This window comes from Malaya genurostris, chromosome 2 (genome assembly GCF_030247185.1).
Source record: "Malaya genurostris strain Urasoe2022 chromosome 2, Malgen_1.1, whole genome shotgun sequence".
Taxonomy (NCBI): Eukaryota; Metazoa; Arthropoda; class Insecta; order Diptera; family Culicidae; genus Malaya; species Malaya genurostris.
Genome location: NC_080571.1, coordinates 206,363,992 through 206,383,796, shown reverse-complemented (window position 1 = coordinate 206,383,796; position 19,805 = coordinate 206,363,992). Strand labels below are relative to the sequence as shown.

The following is a 19,805-nucleotide window of genomic DNA, read 5'->3' as shown; positions in this document are numbered from 1 at the left end:
CGTTTTTTCAAAAATCTGTGATCGATACAAAAATCAGTCCGTGCAAAATCCGAACCCTATTAGAGAAAAACGTTTAACGGTAATCTTTCGTTGGTCAAATACGTTGTATCGTTGGTCCAATCAACGTCCAATTAATCGTTCAACGGGAGGCCAACACGTAACCTTCGTTTGCCGATTGTACAACAGACCATTGAACCGAGCGCCATTTTTTCGTTCAACAAATCTGGCAGACAGAGGTTCATTGTTGAGCCATTTCCAATATGAGGGGTTGGAACCCCGTTGGACTAGCTTTACTGGAGAATTTGGGAAGTTTGTATTCACTTATTTTTTTTGAATGAACACTACATACCTGTAAAATATTTCTACTTAATGTAGAATAACAAAAAAAATTTTCTATATGAGAATAACACCAAACTTCATACAATTTCTTGTAGGAATAAAAACAACAACAAACCGTTAGATTTTGTTGTTTTTTGATATTTTTCGGTGAGAAATGAAATTTTTACTCACGGTTGGAGGCATCTTTCTCAAAATCGGCAAACGAAAATCCCGATTCGTTGGACATTCACATTATACCAATATTCATATTAGACCAATAGAGGACTTCCGTTGGAATTTTTTTTATTTCCACAGCGTAGTTAAGTTTCTGCCGACTACGAGAAGTTCTTCCAAGCGCGATTGCAAAAATTGATTTCCTTTTTTACAGTGTAGATTTGACACTTGCTGTCAGTAGGACAAGCCAAATTTTTCGTTTCTGATTCGTATCGCGATGTGTTTCCTTGTTGATTAACGCAAATTTAGTAAAATTGGCTACAATATAAGTATTTTAGTGGACAAATAGTGACAGTTTTACAAGTTTTCCATACAAAATTTTTCCCTGATAGATCATAGTTTATTCCTGTCGCAATGGCAGATCCGTTGAGTTTGTTACGGCAGTATAATATCAACAAGAAAGAAATCATTGAGCGCGATGGACAAATTATTTTTGGCGAGTTTTCTTGGCCAAAAAATGTCAAAACAAACTACCTTAAATACGGGTGAGTGATTTGCACTTTTTTGAAGCTTGTTTAAGATTTTCCTGATTTAATTATTGTTACTTTGATCAGTTCCGGTAAAAAAGGAGCTCCAAAAGAATACTACACTCTCGAGTGTTTGTTATATATTCTGAAAAATGTTTCTCTTCAACACTCGGTTTATGTGCGGCAAGCAGCTGCCGAAGACATTCCCGCCGTAAATCGTCCCGATAGAAAGGAATTGTTGCAGTATCTAAATGGCGAAACCAGCACATGTGCCAGTATCGATAAGAGTGCTCCATTGGAAATTCCAACTCAGATCAAGCGACCGGCCGAATCCGATTCATTGGATACATTGGCCAAGAAAGCTCGCTATGAGGATACGCAAGTGCAGAAGGTTAAGGAACAGCTTGCCGCTCGTCTCGATGTTAACAAGAAGGAAGCCTCCGTCAATATTGACAACATAAAGTCTCTTTCAGAGACTATGTCTGTGGAAAAAATTGCTGCCATTAAAGCGAAACGTTTGGCTAATAAAAAAGTTACCATCAAAAGAACAGATAACGACGATACAATGGGTGTTGGTCCGGATCTGAGAGCTATTTTAGACTTTGACGTAGATTCTACTAAAGACATTATCAGCAGGGAGCGTCAATGGCGAACTCGAACCACTATCCTTCAGAGTAACGGAAAGATTTTTGCGAAGAATATTCTGGCTATACTACAGGGAATCAAAAATCGCGAGGAAGGTCGTGGGCGTCCTCAAGCGCCAGTAATAAAACTTCCTGAGCCACCACGAGTAATTCGGCCGCAACCACAGCCAGCGCAGTACAATCGTTACGATCAGGAGCGATTCAATCGTCAAAAGGAAGAAACCGAAGGATTCAAGATCGACACCATGGGTACCTATCACGGAATGTCATTGAAGTCTGTGACAGAGGGTTCCGCTGCACAGAAGAAAGCCCAGCAGCAGATTATGAACAATAATGTTCTGTCTGCTAATCTTCCTCCTGGGCGACCAAAAGATTTAATTCCAACTGCCCAAGCCCGATTGCTACCACAAAATGCTTCCAACAAAAGACAAAGCAGAACTCCCATTATTATTATACCAGCGGCCACGACCAGTTTGATCACAATGTACAATGCCAGGGATGTTCTACAAGATTTGAAGTATGTTTTTAGAATAATTTGTTTCAGAGAATCCAATATAAAAATATCAATAATTCAAGGTTTATCACAACTGAGGAAAAGAAGTCCAAGGGTGGCGTACGAGACAATGAAGTTTTGATTCAGGTATTTACTCATGGATAACATTGATTATTTTCAATCAATTTACAACTTTCCTATTACAGCGTCAAAAAGCAGGCGGTCTCACTGTGCCCTACCGCGTTATCGATAATCCAATCAAGTTGAGTGCGCAAGATTGGAATCGGGTTGTTGCAGTTTTTGTAATGGGCCCTGCATGGCAGTTTAAGGGTTGGCCTTGGGATGGCAATCCTGTCGAAATTTTTTCCAAAAGTATGACAGATCTTAATCATAAGTACGAACTATAACAGATACGGTTCTCGTTTTCAGTCGCCGCCTTCCATCTACGTTACGACGAAATGAAACTGGATGCGAACGTTGCTCGATGGGCCGTCACAGTACTGAATGTTTCACGAACCAAGCGACATTTAGACAAAGCCAGTCTGATGGTGTTCTGGGAGAAGTTGGATCTGTACATGACCAAGTATAAACCGGATCTGCGCTTTTAAGGTCGATGGAATTATTTAGTTTTTCACAATTGTAACCGTCTTCATTATAGAGCTTCAACACAATGAATAATTTTTACTACAATAGATAAAAAATAGGTCTGTCCGATATGAAAAAAAAACAAACGAATGCTTGATCATTTCTAATTAAGTTTTCTTCTAAATTGAATAACCTTCTCTTCTAAATAATTTCGTGGTTATAGTGTACACTTTCAGCTCACAGTGTGTACTGTTTTACAGATAACACAAATTTATGTAAACTTGAAACTACAATAAAAACGAAAATGAAAAAGAGAATAATTCTTTTTTTTTTGTTCATTGAGAAAAAAGTTTTTGATTTCTTGAAACGGTTTTAATTATTTTTATTGTCTACGTTAAGTCCATGCTAAGCTAATAACTTCCCTTGAATTTTCATTCGCTTTTTTGGCTTAAATTTGCTTAACGTAGTAATGCCGTCATATATTGTTTTGAAATTATATAGAAATGAAAACGAATGGTTAGAAAACTTTTCGTAAGGTTTTTCATAGATGAAAGATTTGTGTTTTTCTATGACATACTGTTTTATTTTCGAATGGCATTGGTGCAATTTAAATATCAGAAACGTGTTTCAAACATCGTTCCCTGAAATACTCGTGACGTTTCCGCTGTTCATTACGATCCGCAGCAAAATACTTCGACAGTTTGGCACTACCATATGTGGCTTTTTTCATCTCTTGATCATCCTCCTCGTCGTCGAACTCCACATCGTACGCCTTTTTCTCCAAAGCGTTTGAAGCAGTCGACCAACTGAATCGAACAAACCTTGGAAATCCAAACACTAAATCGTAATCTGCCAGGAATTTTTTCGTTACCGGATCTCCCGGGTAACCGCTTCCGTAGCTGATATCCGAGGGTATTCCCTCGCGAAATTTCCATACTTTCAGTGCGTGGTCCCTGCTAACTTTGGCACATATACTAGCAGCCGAAACGATCGGATATGTGCTATCGGCTTTTTTGGCTACGGTGATTTTGAATTTCGGAAAAAGCTCCTGTAATTTTGCTTGGTACTTCTCTGGAGGTCCTACCGTGTCGACATATACTTCTGCTATATTTACGTCAGCTTCGATTGCTCGATTTATCAGCCCAATCGCCGAATCCATCGAAACTTCGTTAAGTGAACGTTTCGTTCGTCGTAGCATACTCATTGAGATCTCATTAGGAGAGATTACTTCTACCGCCCAACCAATGCTCTGAACTGCGTAGTCCTTTTGATTGATATCGTCAAATATCTGATCTCGTTTCTCCTCCGTCAGCTGTTTCGAATCAGCACATCCCAGTTTTTTGAGTATATCTTTCTGGCTTATTGGATTGAATGCAATACCATAAACCATAGGACCTAGAAACTATAACTGCTAGTCATTGGTTAACTTAGAAATCATATAATGTTCCACTTACCCAAAACAGGCCCCCTTCCAGCTTCATCAACACCCAATACACATGGTTCATCCTTACAAATCTGAGGTATATCAGATATGTAAGTAAAATTTTTAGCATTATCTTTCGCGCTGATGTATGGACCTAGCGATTGCAGACCATCAATTTTGATCTGTTTAGGTTCAGGTTCCGTGGAAGCTATGCTAGGTGAAATTGGAGAAGACATTCTCGTTTGTAGGATAACTTTACAAAACAATATAGGTATAGGAACGGAAGTAAAACAGCTGATGTAGCTCGAACAATATAAATAAACCGCAGAATGTTAATCTCGACCTAACAACTTTAAAGCATCTTGGAGACGCGCGAAATTTTATCCTTCTCGTTGTCATTCACATTTAATACGCTTATTACATCATATACATTGTAGAGTAGTCAAATTAACTTATACGTGAAAAGGTCTACTTGTAGGCGTTTTTCATAGTAATAGAGTATCTGTAAATCACAGCCAAGTTAAATTCTAATGCATATACGTTTTAAATAAATATTCAATTTATAATGCCGTATAAAAACAAGCGGAAATCCTGCGATATCGTTGTAAAACCAAGTTGCAGGATTCCGAGCCTGAGCTGCAGTAGAGGTTTTGTGTGATGCCAAATTTCACATTAGCAAGTAAAACTAATGTCGTTTTCGCTTGATGCCAAACCTAACCCAGTTTCCACTTTAACTGCTGTCAAACCGTTTGTTTGAAGCCAGTTTCAAACCTAGTTTCAACGTTGTTGAACTGAAATTCGAGTCAGTTTCGAACCTGGTTTTTATATCAGATTTGCTCAGTTTCAGTTTTCTCAAGCAAAAACAACATAAGTAACCATCCCTATTTTGATACTTTTGTATGGAAAACTCGAACTCCTTCGAGATACAGAACGCAAAGTTTTGTATTCGATCCAATTACTGAATTGGGGCATTTATGGCGTCTTTGAGGAGGATGTATGGTAACGGAGATATTTTGGTCACCCTAATACATTTTTGACCCGGCGCCCATACTTGTGGTAGCAATCAAAATGAAGTACATTTCAAAAGTCCCACGACAAAAGGGCCTTACTGCAAGTGAGAGCCTCTCTTTGTTTACTTTCTGTTTTGATTATTACGGAGCCATTATTGCAAATTCTCTAGTTTCCAATATAAATCGAAAGCTTGTAGTTTTACCTTGAAAGTTTTGCGAAGAGTAAAGCGTCGAATATAAAATCGGTTCGGTAAAATCGTGAAAGAAAAAGTAAACAAAGAGAAACGGTCACTTGCAGTTAGGCCCTTTTGTCGTGGGACGGTCGATATTCATGCTTAATATGTTAAATGGAATATTTTTTAAAATTCTAAGACACGAGTCGGATTATTTCGATGTAATACGAAGTTTCGCATTCTGTACCTTGATCGAGTCCGAGTTTTCCTAACAAAAGCACCATCCGATCCAATTACAGAAAGCAATTTGATTTGGTCGAAATATTCCAATTCGATTGAATTACAGAATAGGAGTGTATTTCAAATTTATTCATCCCTATTATGTATTTCGTATCACGCAATATAAACGGTCATGTTAAATCCGTTCTCATTTCCGACTAATTTTTTTTCACCTTTTAACTTATGGATGCATTTCGGAAGATTTGTCAAAGTAGTTGAATGGAAGCTTAATTTTTATTCACACGTTGGTACATTAAAACTGTACTAGTGTTACAGCAAATGGAAAATGTTGCAGGCGAAAATACCTGCACTCTCCTTTGCAGAATACCGATGAGGAAGTAGGATCTAACCGAAGAGACCTAAAAACAGAATAAAATAGCAATGAAATCGAGAAATACTTTTCCTTTTCGTTTCTTACCGAATCCCATGTCGTCATCGGATTCCTCGGGTTCTTCCTCCTTCTTCTCTTCCTTCTTTTCAGCAGCAGCTGGTGCTGCAGCTGCAGCAGAGCTAGCAGCGGGAGCACCACCACCTGATCCAACGCCGGAGCCGATATTAGTAATCAAATCCTTGACGTTGATACCCTCCAGGGCCTTTGCAAAAAGACCGGGCCAATATGGCTCGATATCCACGTTGGCAGCCTTGAGAATGGTAGAGATTTTCTCATCCTAAAAATGTCAAAATTTATAATCGAGTTTCCACACCGTAAATAAAAACATAACCTAAAACTCTGTAAAAATTTGATACTTCATATTATAGTAAATATATCAACAAATAGATTTATTCACCACTCTACAAACTATTACTAATTTTTAACTTTTGAGCTTTCTAGATTCTAATAATCGATGTTCAAAAACAGTGGTCAGTTTTGACAATTTGAGAGCTAAATGCTTTGATAGAAAATAGTGCTACTAGTATTTTGCAATACTCACAGTTACGGCAACATCATCGTCAACGAGGATTAGTGCCGAGTACACACAGGCTAATTCAGCTTTGTTTAGAGCCATTTTTAAACGAAAAACCGTGCAAGTCGTCAAAAAATCGACCTTAGCTCCAGAAGAGAACACTGCACAGTATGGAATTTACTTTGCAAAAGAGATGGAACCGAACGCAAACGACAGCTCGTTGCGGAAGTAGTAGTATGCGTTTTTAATTTGACATTCAAAATTTACACGCTCAGTTATCTTTACTCAGATAATAAAAATCTTTATTACTCATAAAATTGGGTAGTTATTGCAGGAATCCGGTTACTCAGCATATTTACCACGAGATGGCGTGGTGGTGATGGTTGAAAGTTCGACGTGATCATTTCAAATGAGTCTAAAAGCAAATGTTTCCTTTTTTACTATGAATAATCCATCATTTTTTATGTTTACTTCTTAATTATTCACGCAGAGAAATGGAGTATGTTTAAACTAACGAAACAGGTAGATTTTTGAATTTGATTTATGCTCAGTTCAAGCTAGTATATGATTGTTTTGAACCAATTTCTCCCTTCAAAATGTTCGATTTGAATCCAAATTTTTATCTAACCAAACGAGAAATATATATGTCAACCAAAGTTTGACAGAACCGTGTTAGTCTAATCTTCATAGATCAGAGCAATTTTTTTAAAGTGCAATTGTATCTGATTCTTTTATTTCCTAAAGGGGTTTTGAACAATTTGAACGCATGTATTGATAATAAGAGAAATTTTGGAAAACGGCAAAAATTGTCTCTCAACAAAAAGCCAACTGTCTTAAAAAATCAAATGTTCAAACAAAGCCGACAAAGAATTTGAAATCGATAATTAAATCGAAATATAAGTACAAAATATTGCTCTACAAATTAGTTTGAAAGAAATCACTTAATTTTTAAAAACATCAAAACTGTATGATTTTACAAGCAATAGCATTAGTTGAAACAACTTAGTTCTAGCTCATTTAGTTCAACTAGTAAATTTGTGAATTTAATGTACTAAAATTATTAACAATATCTAAAGTTCGTTCATTTGAATCTATTTTTTCAAAATGAATTTACTGTGAAATTGTTTGTCAAGAAACGGACAGAAACGCACAAGTAGCATATAGCGCACAAGTAATATATTGAAATAGTGAAAAATAGCAAATATTGCTGCATGAAACTATAAAACATTATAATAAATTTTCCTCAGTTGAATAGTTGGTTTCAATCGATATTTTGATGAAAATAACAAATATTTCACTTGTGTGTTCTTGCCAATTTCTTTACAAACAATTTCACATTTAATTCAATTTAAAAAATATTTACAAAGTTTAGATAAAATTAAGAATTGTTGCGCATAGATTCGCACTTTTTTGTTGAAATAAATTACCTTAAATTTAACTATTTCAACTAATGCTTGTGTTTGTTAAAATCGTACATTTTTGTTTCTTTTAAGGAATAAAACGATTTAATTCAAACCAAAGACATCATACTAACAAGATATCCAGCTCTCACACTTCACGAACAAATCATTGGCAATATCCTTTTTAGCGAGCATGATGCCCTCAGGCGAGTCCGCATCGAATCTCGTACATAGAAGTAAGGAAGAGAAATGTCAAATTTGCGCCCGCCAAAAAAGCAGCATTGCGCGCCCATACAATTAACATGATATGTTGAATGTGATGTCGAGCGATGGCGTTGCAGGACTGAAGATTGATTTCGCTCCAAGCTGACAGGGTCTGTTCAAATTAATTTACAAGGTGTTGAGCGCGCCACACCGATCAGCGAGCCCCATAATTCTTTCAGTGTATGCTCCACACAAACAGAAACGTGAAATGAAAATGAAGCTCATCCGTCATCACCATCATTTCATTTCCTCGATCAAGATAGTGAAGTTCGGTTATACATTTATAAATTCTTCAGTTATTACAGTAAGGTCATTTATATAGTCTGAATTAAATACTTTATACATTGAATTTGTATTGAAATAGGAATTAGGTGTGAACACGACGAGGTATATTTAGCAATCACCGTTCACAAAATCTATTAGCAATAGGTGAGAAACAAACTCGTGTTAATTTGAGGTTAATCACAAATGCCGCTCATTTTAGATCTGTTCACGCTGTTCTTGTTCTGAACACTAATGTTAGCTAAGTTACGTTAGCAAAGAAATCACTAAACGTAAGTTATTTAAAACTATATCTAAAACTCGATCCTATCTAAAACTTCATTTATACAATTAGGAATTTGTAACTGCGATTTGGCTGGATTCATCTAAATAAAGTTAACAGAATCGGAACGATTTCTTTGCGACTTAAGCTATTTGATAACACAAGGTTATACCAAATACAAAATATAATACGAAATGCTTCGGCAAATTTTCAAGGACACATTTTGCATCGTGCGGTACACTGTCATAATACACTGTCAGAGTGACAATGTAGGGTAAGAACAAGTTCACCATAGTTACTGTTTATTATAGTGAAAAATAAATAAACAAACAGTTTTTATCTGATAATCAAGATTACCAGCGAAATGTAAGCTAAAAAATATAATTATAGAACTAGTGGATTGTATATTCGATTGTAGTGATATTTGTAGATTCATGGGTGTTTGTGTTCATTTTCCATCTTTTGTGCTAGTGTCGGCGATATTTAGACTGATTGTTGCAGTTTAATACAGCAACGATAAACATAAACAAACAAGTTTGCTTTGCACCGTAGCAACTAGCATAAAGCGTTGCCAGAAACGATCTCCTTCCACATTTTCAAACTATCGCAATGAAAGTAAGATATTGGCTAGGCTTACTTGTTCATGCTGTGAACCAAACATTGGCGGTTCGTTTGTATGGGACTTAGGGGTATTATTATTTGTATTTGGTTATACCCCTTTCATTTCGATTTATATTCGTTTTAAAATTCCTATAAAACTGTTGTTTTTATTTTTTTAAATTTTTTGTCATTGCCGTTGCTAGACGATCGAACTGTCCACATATCACAATCAAGCTCTGTTGTTGTTTTAATTTTTATAGTATCCAACGATCCGGTGCTCCACCAGTCCGTTAAAGATAGAAATCCTGCATCAAATATTTATTGTAAAGAAAATGTGTTATGTAATGTTATGAAATTTTCTAAAATATTCTTAATTATCAATAAAAAATGAAAAAAATGCTCTGGTTTATTCGCGCGGGAAAAATTACTATGATTCATAAGAAATAAAACTATTATAATTAATTTAAATAGTAAACTTAGTTGCATCATTTCACCAATAAATCATAGATAATAAGCCAATAAGCCTCCTGTCAACTTCCACTTTCGAAAGAAGCGAGCTATGAAAGATAGAGTATTAAATTTAACACCAGACGAAAGAGAAAACTTTTCTCTGTCGTTTACTATTATGACTTACTCTCAGCGAGTGTCGAGTCATTCGAAATTACTCTTCAAAGTGAATGTTGATGGATGGCTTATTGGCCGTTATAAAAAAAACGCGTGAATTGAACCATTTTTCTTGATATAAAGATATAGCAGAATTGGATCAACAAGAACGTTGCCGATGACATCAACTCAACTTTTGTAGACATGTAATGAATCGTTAGTTTATTTCAACAATAAACTCAGTCGTACCAAATATACTTTTCGTTTGGTTAGACCAAAATTTTGATTACCATAAACATAGCGACCCCTTGAAAATGACAAAAACTAACTATTCGAGCAACACTGTTTAAGTTGCTATGAGCTAGTTACCAAGGAGCACCAGAATAAATAAACAAACAGTTTGAAACAGTTGTGGAATAATTCCACAATTCATGATTATTCAAAATCATTTACAAAAAACTGCAAAAAATAACAATAATTCATTCGAGAGCTGAATTGTATATAAAGTTTGTCAAACACCGATGCTTGGTGAGTGGTTATCTTCGTATAAATGGATTTCTAATCGCTTTGTGTTTTTTAGTTCGATCTCGAATAAAGAAATTATGATGGATTGGTTAGTATCATTACTAGTGAAGTTACAAGTCGTCTGGAGCGAGTGATGTGATGTGATGTGAAGTGAAGCCACCATCAGTTCAAGGACTTGCCAGTGGATGCGGGTAGACTTACAGTAGCCCCGATATGACTCATCCGTTGGGCGGATATGTAAGTAGAGTCACTTAGTCGTTTTCCGCGGGAATAAAAGATGCTCTTCCAACCATAATATTCAGTACATGGATGAAGCATATCGCTATACATGCTTGAACCCGCCTGATTGTTTGTTTGAGAAGGGCGCGTCAGACTCATTTCAAACCTTCCGAAGGAAACAAGTTTCCTTCAAGTGACTTGGGCTGGCTATCCACAATCCCTCGTCCAGTCATCAATTCGTCCGATGCCCTGATGCTCCCTCTCCTTCGCGCCCCCGTGCAAAGTGTTTTATATTGATTAATACAAAAATACAATGAAACATAGTGTAATGAAATTAATATAACATAATATGATATAATAGATTACAAAACAATATAATATAACATAATATAATATAATATAATATAATATAATATAATATAATATAATATAATATAATATAATATAATATAATATAATATAATATAATATAATATAATATAATATAATATAATATAATATAATATAATATAATATAATATAATATAATATAATATAATATAATATAATATAATATAATATAATATAATATAATATAATATAATGTAATATAATACATTATAAAACAATATATAAAATAACAGTTAATGAAGAGTGTCAGTTATGCTCTTCTATCTTCGCAATACTGCAGGAAGTAAAATATTTCTTTTCTAATAACAATAATAATATCCACATCTATAAAAATAATATATGTTATTATTATTGATGACAAATTAATAATAATAACAATAAATATAATAATGAAAATAATAATAAAAACAATATAATATAGTATAATGAATTATATAATAAATAATATAATGAATAAAATGATATGTTGCGATATGCTATGATATTATATAACTTGAATTTATATGTCATTTCTCATTCTCTTATTCTGCCATCAACGCATTCCATCGACCAATTGTCACCACAGACACACGTGTAGGCATGAAACAGGAACCAGTGAGGACCAAGCTCATCTTGTGACGACCTTGATATTTAGTTAAAAGTTACTTTAAAAATGAAAACTTTTAAGGAAAACAAATTTATATTTTGCGCAGAGGTACGTAGTACTACTCATAATAAACCCTATAATATAATATAATATAATATAATATAATATAATAAAATATAATATAATACAATCAAATATGATATAATGCAATGCAGTATAATACCATACAACATAGTATATAACAACATAAGACTCTTCCGTGTCTACAGCAGAGTTCTTCTGTATAGGCCAACTTATTTCCGGTCCGCGCAGAAATTCTGGGCATTTAAACCACATACTGTCTTGCGTAAGACGATAATATATGAAACAATATGCTATTATACAATAAAACAGTTAATGTCGCAGTGTAAGTTACGCTCTTCTAATAATAATAATAATAATAATACATGATGTAATAAACAACAGAATTATATGTTGTAATATACTAAGATAAACATTGCACTTTAGGATGGGCTTCTATCTACAAGCCATTTCGCACCCTCTCATTCTGCTACTAACGCAGAAGGCGATAGCACCCAGTCGACGCCGTTCTATTGACCAAATGTCATCATAAACGCTCGGGGAGGCATGAGATAGGGACTTGTGAGGACTTAGTTATCTCACCATTTGACGACCGTTACAAGTCGTCTGGAGCGAGTTATCAAAAAGTCTACATTCAATCGGTTTGGTGGACTAGTTTTAGACCAGGAAGCTCGAGCATTGGCTTCATTCCTTACGGGAGCTACATCCTGGTCCGTTCACGATAAGCTTGCCAGATTGCAACAAATAGCGACAATTCTGAATCTAGAGAGCGTTTTAGAATTACCTGAGTATTGGGATTCGTCTTCAACAACATGGCGTCTGACACCTAGCGAAGTCCGGACAATTCTTACGTTAAGGTAAGCATTTACAGGTCATTCAGATCCCCAACGCAAGAGCAAAAATGTTCTAGTATAGACACATTTTTTATTAAATCTGCAGACTGGACTTCTAAATAGACGACATAAAAAGTTGAAATTTCTGGGAACGTTATGAAAGTGAAAAATGCCTAGTTAGATGAATATATTCCCTCTGGAGATAACACACGGGAAGTTTTTTACTGCCTTTAACAACCGAAATCAAATTTTTGGTAGTGAATAATTAGCGTTGTCGGTACGGTACGCCACTACGAATTACATATTCGTTATGAGACAAGTACTCCAGAAGTGTCGCGCCATTGACTTCAAAGCGGCATACGTGTGTCAATCGCTATGGCAGATTATGCAGTTATGGCAGATCTCTGAAAGAATAAACTTAATACCTGCCAGCGTTCCAACTACACTCAGTGGTTTCGTTTTAAGTGAGAATCTCTTGTTTTTGTTTACATTCCATATGTGGTTTCCAAGGATACTGGTAACTGTTTTTCAAAATCAATAATTTACCAACTTGTGTTGCCAGTTCCAACATTTTTTCAAGCGATTCCGTTTTGACATTACCAGTTACTGAGGGGTAGTTAAATTTGCGACACAGTTTTTATAGTCGAGTGGCAGGTCGTGTCGTCGATTGAATTCTACTATAGGTATATCACGTCACTATACGCATTCAGTATGTATCTCACAACATAATAGACGTCACATCACAGATACGTATTTCGAATACTACTTGTATTCATCACCAGTGTATCAGGTTTCTAAGTAAATATAATAATTAAGTAGTGAAAATTGCAAGGCAAATTTTATGATGCATGAAAAATCGCCTTTTCGAAAAATCAATATGAAAATATACCTCTATTATAATGTTAATGACTCTGCAATATGTATCTCATCAATCACTAGTTTAATTTTATACGAATAACATGAATTCAACAGTTATGTTTGTCATAAAAATTTGGCCCAATGTTCCAAAACATTTCGTATGAATTTCATAAAGCTTTTTATTGAAAATCCAATTTTCGTGACTTCATAAGGTGGTCTTTAGATTCGCATACGGTATTCTTGTGGCTAAACATCAAACGATATCATTATGAAATTCTACATATGTTTGCTTGAATAAATGATAAAAATCATCTGTCGCGAACATTCATTAAAACATTTTAAAAAGTGATTTTGGGGACGGGTATAGCGTGATGGGATAGTCGATACCTTTCACGCAGCCCGCCTGGGTTCGATTCCCAACCCCGCACATAGGGTCAGAGAGATTTTCTGGTCCGAAGAGGTGAATGACCTAAGATGTTAAAGCCTCTATAATTGAAACAAAAAAAAAAAAAAAAAAAAGTGATTTTTGCGGTGTACTGTGATATGCATTTTTTCCCGTGTGTTCAAATCGAGAAACGCACTGCAAAAACGCGTTTCTGTCTGTTCTGAGTATGTGTGTGGTTGTAAAGCATAATGCAACTGTCAAAATTAGTCGCGAGAATGAAATTGTAGGAAAAGCAAAACACTCGTTTTTGAAGTATTTTTCAATTTTTAATCAATAATTTCATTGGGCTGAAACAGTTTGGATACTATTCTTGGACAAGTAAAGTTTGATTCACAATAAGACAGCTTATTTTCGTTCGTATCTCTGAAACTCAGGATCAGACGACCGCAAAACAATGAGCTTCTCCAGTGACGAAGTGAATTTTCTTGTTTACCGCTACCTCCAAGAATCAGGTTAGTTCCTATACATATTTCCTCACTTCCGAAATAAACTTATTTAGATTGATGTTTGTAGGGTTTTCTCACTCAGCGTACACATTTGGAATTGAGTCTCACATTTCGCAAAGCAACATAAATGGAGCGCTAGTTCCACCGGCCGCACTGCTTAGTATTTTGCAGAAAGGCTTACAGTACACGGAAGCCGAAATTAGCATTGGCGAAGATGGAACTGAGCAACGCTTGGTGGAGAGTTTAAGTCTGATCGATGCTGTAATGCCGGAGGTGGTAGCAATAAGGCAAAATATGCAGAATCAACAGAAGCAAACAATCAAGACCGAAACAACGGAAACAAATGGAACAACTAACACAACCACTGAAGAAACATCGACTGCTCAAACTACAACTTCCACGACTACGACAACCACGTCAACATCAACACCGGTTCCATCTGAGAATATGGAAGTTGATCAGAGTATCGAGATCCCCGCATCGAAGGCCACGGTTCTGCGTGGTCACGAGAGTGAGGTGTTTATTTGTGCTTGGAACCCAAGCACAGATTTACTTGCAAGCGGTTCGGGTGACAGCACTGCCCGTATTTGGGACATGTCCGATAACTCAACAAATCCGAATCAACTTGTTCTAAGACATTGCATCCAGAAGGGTGGAACGGAAGTACCCAGCAATAAGGATGTCACATCATTGGATTGGAACTGTGATGGGACGCTTTTAGCAACTGGTTCATACGATGGGTACGCTCGAATTTGGCGTACTGATGGTTTGCTAGCAAGTACCTTGGGGCAGCACAAGGGGCCGATTTTTGCACTCAAGTGGAACAAACGCGGCAACTACATTTTATCGGCAGGAGTAGATAAAACGACCATCATTTGGGATGCCGCTACCGGTCAATGTACGCAACAGTTCAGCTTTCACTCTGCTCCGGCATTGGACGTGGATTGGCAGTCAAACCAGTCGTTTGCTAGTTGCAGTACTGATCAGTGCATTCACGTGTGCAAACTGGGCGTAGACAAACCTATAAAGTCTTTCCAAGGACATACGGTAACAGTTTTTGCTATCCAAGTGGTCTAGATAGAATTTCTCATTTATTAATCTTATTGTAGAATGAAGTCAATGCCATCAAATGGGATCCGCAAGGCCAGCTGTTGGCGTCCTGTTCGGATGACATGACTTTGAAGATTTGGTCAATGAAACAGGATACATGTGTTCATGATTTACAGGTTAGTTATTTGATGCAAACTTACGATCGATTTTGAATAATGTTTCGATTCATTTTCAAAGGCTCACTCAAAAGAAATCTACACGATCAAATGGTCACCGACTGGCACCGGCACAAACAATCCAAATATGAACCTTATTTTAGCAAGTGCTTCCTTTGATTCAACGGTTCGTCTTTGGGATGTAGAGCGGGGTGCTTGTATTCATACATTGACAAAACACACGGAACCCGTTTATTCAGTTGCATTCAGTCCAGATGGAAAGTTTCTGGCATCGGGAAGTTTCGATAAATGTGTACATATTTGGAGCACACAGAGCGGACAATTGGTGCACAGCTACAAGGGTACCGGAGGTATTTTCGAGGTGTGCTGGAATTCTCGAGGAAGCAAGGTTGGTGCCAGTGCTAGTGACGGTAGCGTGTTTGTACTGGACTTGAGGAAGTTATGAGCGGGACTAACGACTGCAGTCGAGAAAAAGGTCAACTCAATCGGTTCATGAGTTTTGACTACGAAGTGTTTTTCTTGTCGTTTGAGGAATGTTCCTGCACATTGCAACATTACTCTAACGATTTTCATTTTGTGTTAAGATTTAGCTTTAAGTAGTGTATAGGAAACAATAGTGTAGAAGAGAGAAATACATACATTCTATTGTATCTTGACAGCGCAATCAGAATCGACTGCAATTAGATTTTACATCCTTCATTATAAGCTTATTTTAACTCCTATAATGTTTTGATTCAAAATTTTGGAATGAAAGAAGCATAAGAATTGTTTAATGAAACTTCTTTATGTATTAAGATTCACTCTAAATTATGTGATATATGATCATGTTATTTTCATACAACAACATGTTTCCCTGTATCCTTTTTCATATATTGGTTTTGTGTAAATGAGTGCATGCATGATTATTTTACTAGATATAAGTTACATACTGCCAGATCACTTCGGAGTATTGAACAAAAATATTACTATACTCAAAAAATTTCTTGATAAAATAACATGTTCATGATCTTACTGCAATTTAAAAATTACATCCAAAATTAAACAAGGAGATAAATAAGCTTTATTCCTTATATGGTTTTCGTTTTTCGGTCTTAGATCGGTGTAGCACAAAAACAGAACTCATTTACTATACACAAGTATGTACGACTGGTGTTAATCTTCCAGAAATAGTACACTACACTACAAAGGTGAGTTCATTACAGTTCAGATCGTGGTATAGTCAACACTAGTGCGACTATCGAATGGTTAATGCCACTAAATCAATATATACGAGCATGCTCGAGCGATAAATGCTTGTTGAAAAACCACTCAAATACATAAAAAAGTAAGTGAATTATCAAGTAAGATGTTTCATCGATGCTGATCGGATGTTGTCAAATCACAATTCATTCTGCCCGTAGAAGTAATAAACTAGTTTTTAAACCCAAATGTTGTATTTCATTTCTTTATTCAATATGCATAAAATAGCAATAATTCTACATTTACGTCATTTTGAAATGTGGTTTACAATTCAACTGAAATAAATAAAATGCTGGTGGCGCATTACCCACGGATTACGATAGCTGCTTGGAGAACCAAACTGCATCACTCTTACGTTTAGAAAGAAATCTTTCGTTTTTTACGATTCATCTGGTCATGATTTAAATCGACCCGACTCATACTTTTATTTTGCTTCGGATATGGATAGCTGCATGTGCAGTTCAGTCACGGCCGAAGCAGAAAAATTGACACCGACTGCCGGTCGGGTCGGATCGGTTTGGTCAGCCTAGTCGGGTTGACCTTTACTCCTTTCAAGCGATTTGGACATATGAATACGAACATTAGAAATGGTCCCAAGTGCAAATGACAGTTTCTCTTTGGTCACTTTCTCTCTCGAGTATTACGGTCCAATCAGCAATCTTTCCATCTAACACTTCACATAGGATAATAGCAAAACCCATCAACTTTCGATATGCACTGTAGAATTTGTTTCTCTTTGTTTACTTTCCTTTTCAATTATTACGGAATATTCCTGTATTTTCCGATAATTTCTTCAGTGCAAATCAATGGTAGTTTTAGTTATTATTCTCCGCAAATATTAAGGGAGCAAGATTACTACAAGTAACGATCAAAAACAATCGTTTGTCGGTTGTATACTGAGTTTGAACGTGCTCGTACTGACACTGAAGATGAGATAACTACACCGGATACCGTGAATAAAATCGGCCAAAACGGTTTTGAAAACCGTAAATCAAATTTGCGTGAGATAGCTGATATCTTAAAGATCTCATGAGAGAGCCGTTGTCAAAGTTGACGCCGCGTTTGCTCACGGTGAACCCACCATATTCATCGGATATGACTCCCAGCGATTGCTTCCTGTGTGCAAGTCTTCAAAAATCAAAGTTAGATACGCGCTGAACTGATTGTGTTGCTCTTGAAAGAGACTGTGTTGATAAATAAAGTTGATTTTTGCCACAAAAAAGTGATTCCTAGCTATTCCTGGACCACGTGCTAAGTAGAGGATTAGCCTACTGAAAGATTCGAGTCTCTTCTTCGGAAACAAGAGCTTTTATGGCAATATGGTAATGCGTAGGATATGCGAATGACTGAAGTCAAAATCTTGGCATTACATTCCTTTTGTGGAATTTGGGCTTTCTGTTTCAACAGACTCCGCAGCCGATTCTTAGCGTACAGAATCATTGCATGGCTAGTACTACGATCCTACTAACACTAAGGCTGTGAACCATTTCGCGGTTAATTTTAACTTTTGGTTGAAATCTGACACTTAAGTGGTTTGTGTCGAGTAGTTAAATTTGACTAAAACTGTGGCCCATTTCGGACAGAAAGTTATTTGGGTTTATTTTCCACTGGAAATAATTTCAACTAAAGAATTAGTATTAGAATTTTCATTGCGAGATTTTTTTCAGTGTTGGAAAATAACTATCGATCTGTCAAAAATAACCATGCTCTCGAGCAGGGTTATTTTTGACAACATCAAATTAACCACTCGAGTGTCAGATTTTAACCAAAAGTTAAAATTATCCGCGAAATGGTTCACAGCCTAAAACTGCGGCCCATTTCAAAATTTGACGGACGGAAAGTTAATTGGGGTTATTTTCCACTGCAAATAATTTTAACTAAAGAATTAATATTGAAATTTTCATTGCAAGATTTTTTTCAGTGTCGGAAAATAACCATCGATCTGTCAAAAATAACCATGCTCTCGAGCAGGGTTATTTTTGACAACATCAAACTAACCGCTCGAGTGTCAGATTTGGACCAAAAGTTAAAATTGACCGCGAAATGGTTCACAACCTAAGAATCCTTCCAGCTCGAACATACGACAATTGGCTTGTGAGACCAGCGTCCTTTGCATTGAACCGCCAGCTCGGGAGTGGCTGAATAGGTGTTTAATAACAGTTTGTCAGTATTGGAGGTGAATATCAAGAAAACAATAATGCAAGTAGAAAAAATCTTTTAGTTGTCGGTGGTCTTACAATGCAACGATTACATACATTATGAATCGACTGAGCAGTCTGTTGAAACAGACACGCCAAATTCCACAAAAGGAATGTAATGCCAAAGCTTTGCTTTGCTTTACATTAGGAAGCTATTCTATTATTTGAGTCAAAATATCTAAATCAAGTCATCAATGTGATCGATCGCTCAATGCCCATATTGTCTCGAAGACGAACTGAGAAATAAATTGTTACTCGACTGCTCGTTTCTATGTGTTCGATCAACCCGATTGACCGTGTCATTATAAATGTCATAGAATTTGCGTACACTTTATGAACTTTAGTGTAAATGTCTGGAGGCTTACGCCATTTCATTACACTCCACGGTTGGTTTCCAGTAAATTTCAACATAGGTTTTAAATATCCGAAAAATTTGAAGATTAAAAATTTTTAAATTTAGTTCAATATCATTTTCATTTCGAATATAACTAAAAATCAAAAAATTTAATTCTCATTCAATTCCGACCGATTTCTTAACCGATTTATTGGAGACAAAATTCATGGGGAATCGGTTGTTGCGCTGAAGTCCGCATTGATTTGAAATTCATGCTGATTCCTGAATGAAAGTTTTACACTCACTCGAATTCGATAAGGATTTTATTCCGAATCGGTAATATGGATCTGGGTGGTTGCTGGAAATCCCACCAAGCGTACATGATGTACGTTTTTACTCAAAATGTTACTAATTTGAATGCGTGTGCATATAGAACATCCCTAAAAGCATTTGATATTTTGACAGTGCTTTGCTTATGTGGAA

At 36.1% G+C, this 19,805-nt stretch overlaps 4 protein-coding genes across 5 annotated transcripts; 2 read left to right on the top strand and 2 right to left on the bottom strand.

Moving 5' to 3' along the window:
- Positions 1–723: 723 nt before the first annotated feature.
- On the top strand, positions 724–2,977 carry LOC131427236 (parafibromin). Its single transcript, XM_058590244.1, has 5 exons — positions 724–1,037; positions 1,107–2,180; positions 2,240–2,303; positions 2,363–2,528; positions 2,586–2,977. Exons 1-5 carry the CDS (start codon positions 907–909, stop codon positions 2,762–2,764), a joined length of 1,614 nt encoding a protein of 537 aa, XP_058446227.1. The 5' UTR covers positions 724–906; the 3' UTR covers positions 2,765–2,977.
- Positions 2,978–3,049: 72 nt separating this feature from the next.
- LOC131427237 (ribonuclease H2 subunit A) lies at positions 3,050–4,559 on the bottom strand. Of its 2 annotated transcripts, none has more exons than XM_058590245.1 (2): positions 4,196–4,559; positions 3,050–4,136 (listed from the first exon to the last, which is right to left on the bottom strand). In XM_058590245.1, exons 1-2 carry the CDS (start codon positions 4,398–4,400, stop codon positions 3,349–3,351), a joined length of 993 nt encoding a protein of 330 aa, XP_058446228.1. In that variant the 5' UTR covers positions 4,401–4,559; the 3' UTR covers positions 3,050–3,348. The 2 variants fall into 2 exon arrangements, with proteins under 2 accessions (XP_058446228.1, XP_058446229.1); XM_058590246.1 differs by having other exon boundaries at positions 3,050–4,143; positions 4,196–4,335.
- Positions 4,560–5,846: 1,287 nt separating this feature from the next.
- On the bottom strand, positions 5,847–6,745 carry LOC131427235 (large ribosomal subunit protein P1). The gene is made up of 3 exons (XM_058590243.1): positions 6,559–6,745; positions 6,045–6,294; positions 5,847–5,985 (listed from the first exon to the last, which is right to left on the bottom strand). The coding sequence occupies exons 1-3, from the start codon at positions 6,631–6,633 to the stop codon at positions 5,972–5,974; spliced, it is 339 nt and encodes a 112-aa protein (XP_058446226.1). The 5' UTR covers positions 6,634–6,745; the 3' UTR covers positions 5,847–5,971.
- A 7,329-nt stretch (positions 6,746–14,074) lies between these two features.
- On the top strand, positions 14,075–16,979 carry LOC131427234 (F-box-like/WD repeat-containing protein TBL1XR1). The gene is made up of 4 exons (XM_058590242.1): positions 14,075–14,331; positions 14,393–15,372; positions 15,435–15,551; positions 15,613–16,979. Exons 1-4 carry the CDS (start codon positions 14,274–14,276, stop codon positions 15,994–15,996), a joined length of 1,539 nt encoding a protein of 512 aa, XP_058446225.1. The 5' UTR covers positions 14,075–14,273; the 3' UTR covers positions 15,997–16,979.
- The last annotated feature ends 2,826 nt before the right edge of the window (positions 16,980–19,805 follow it).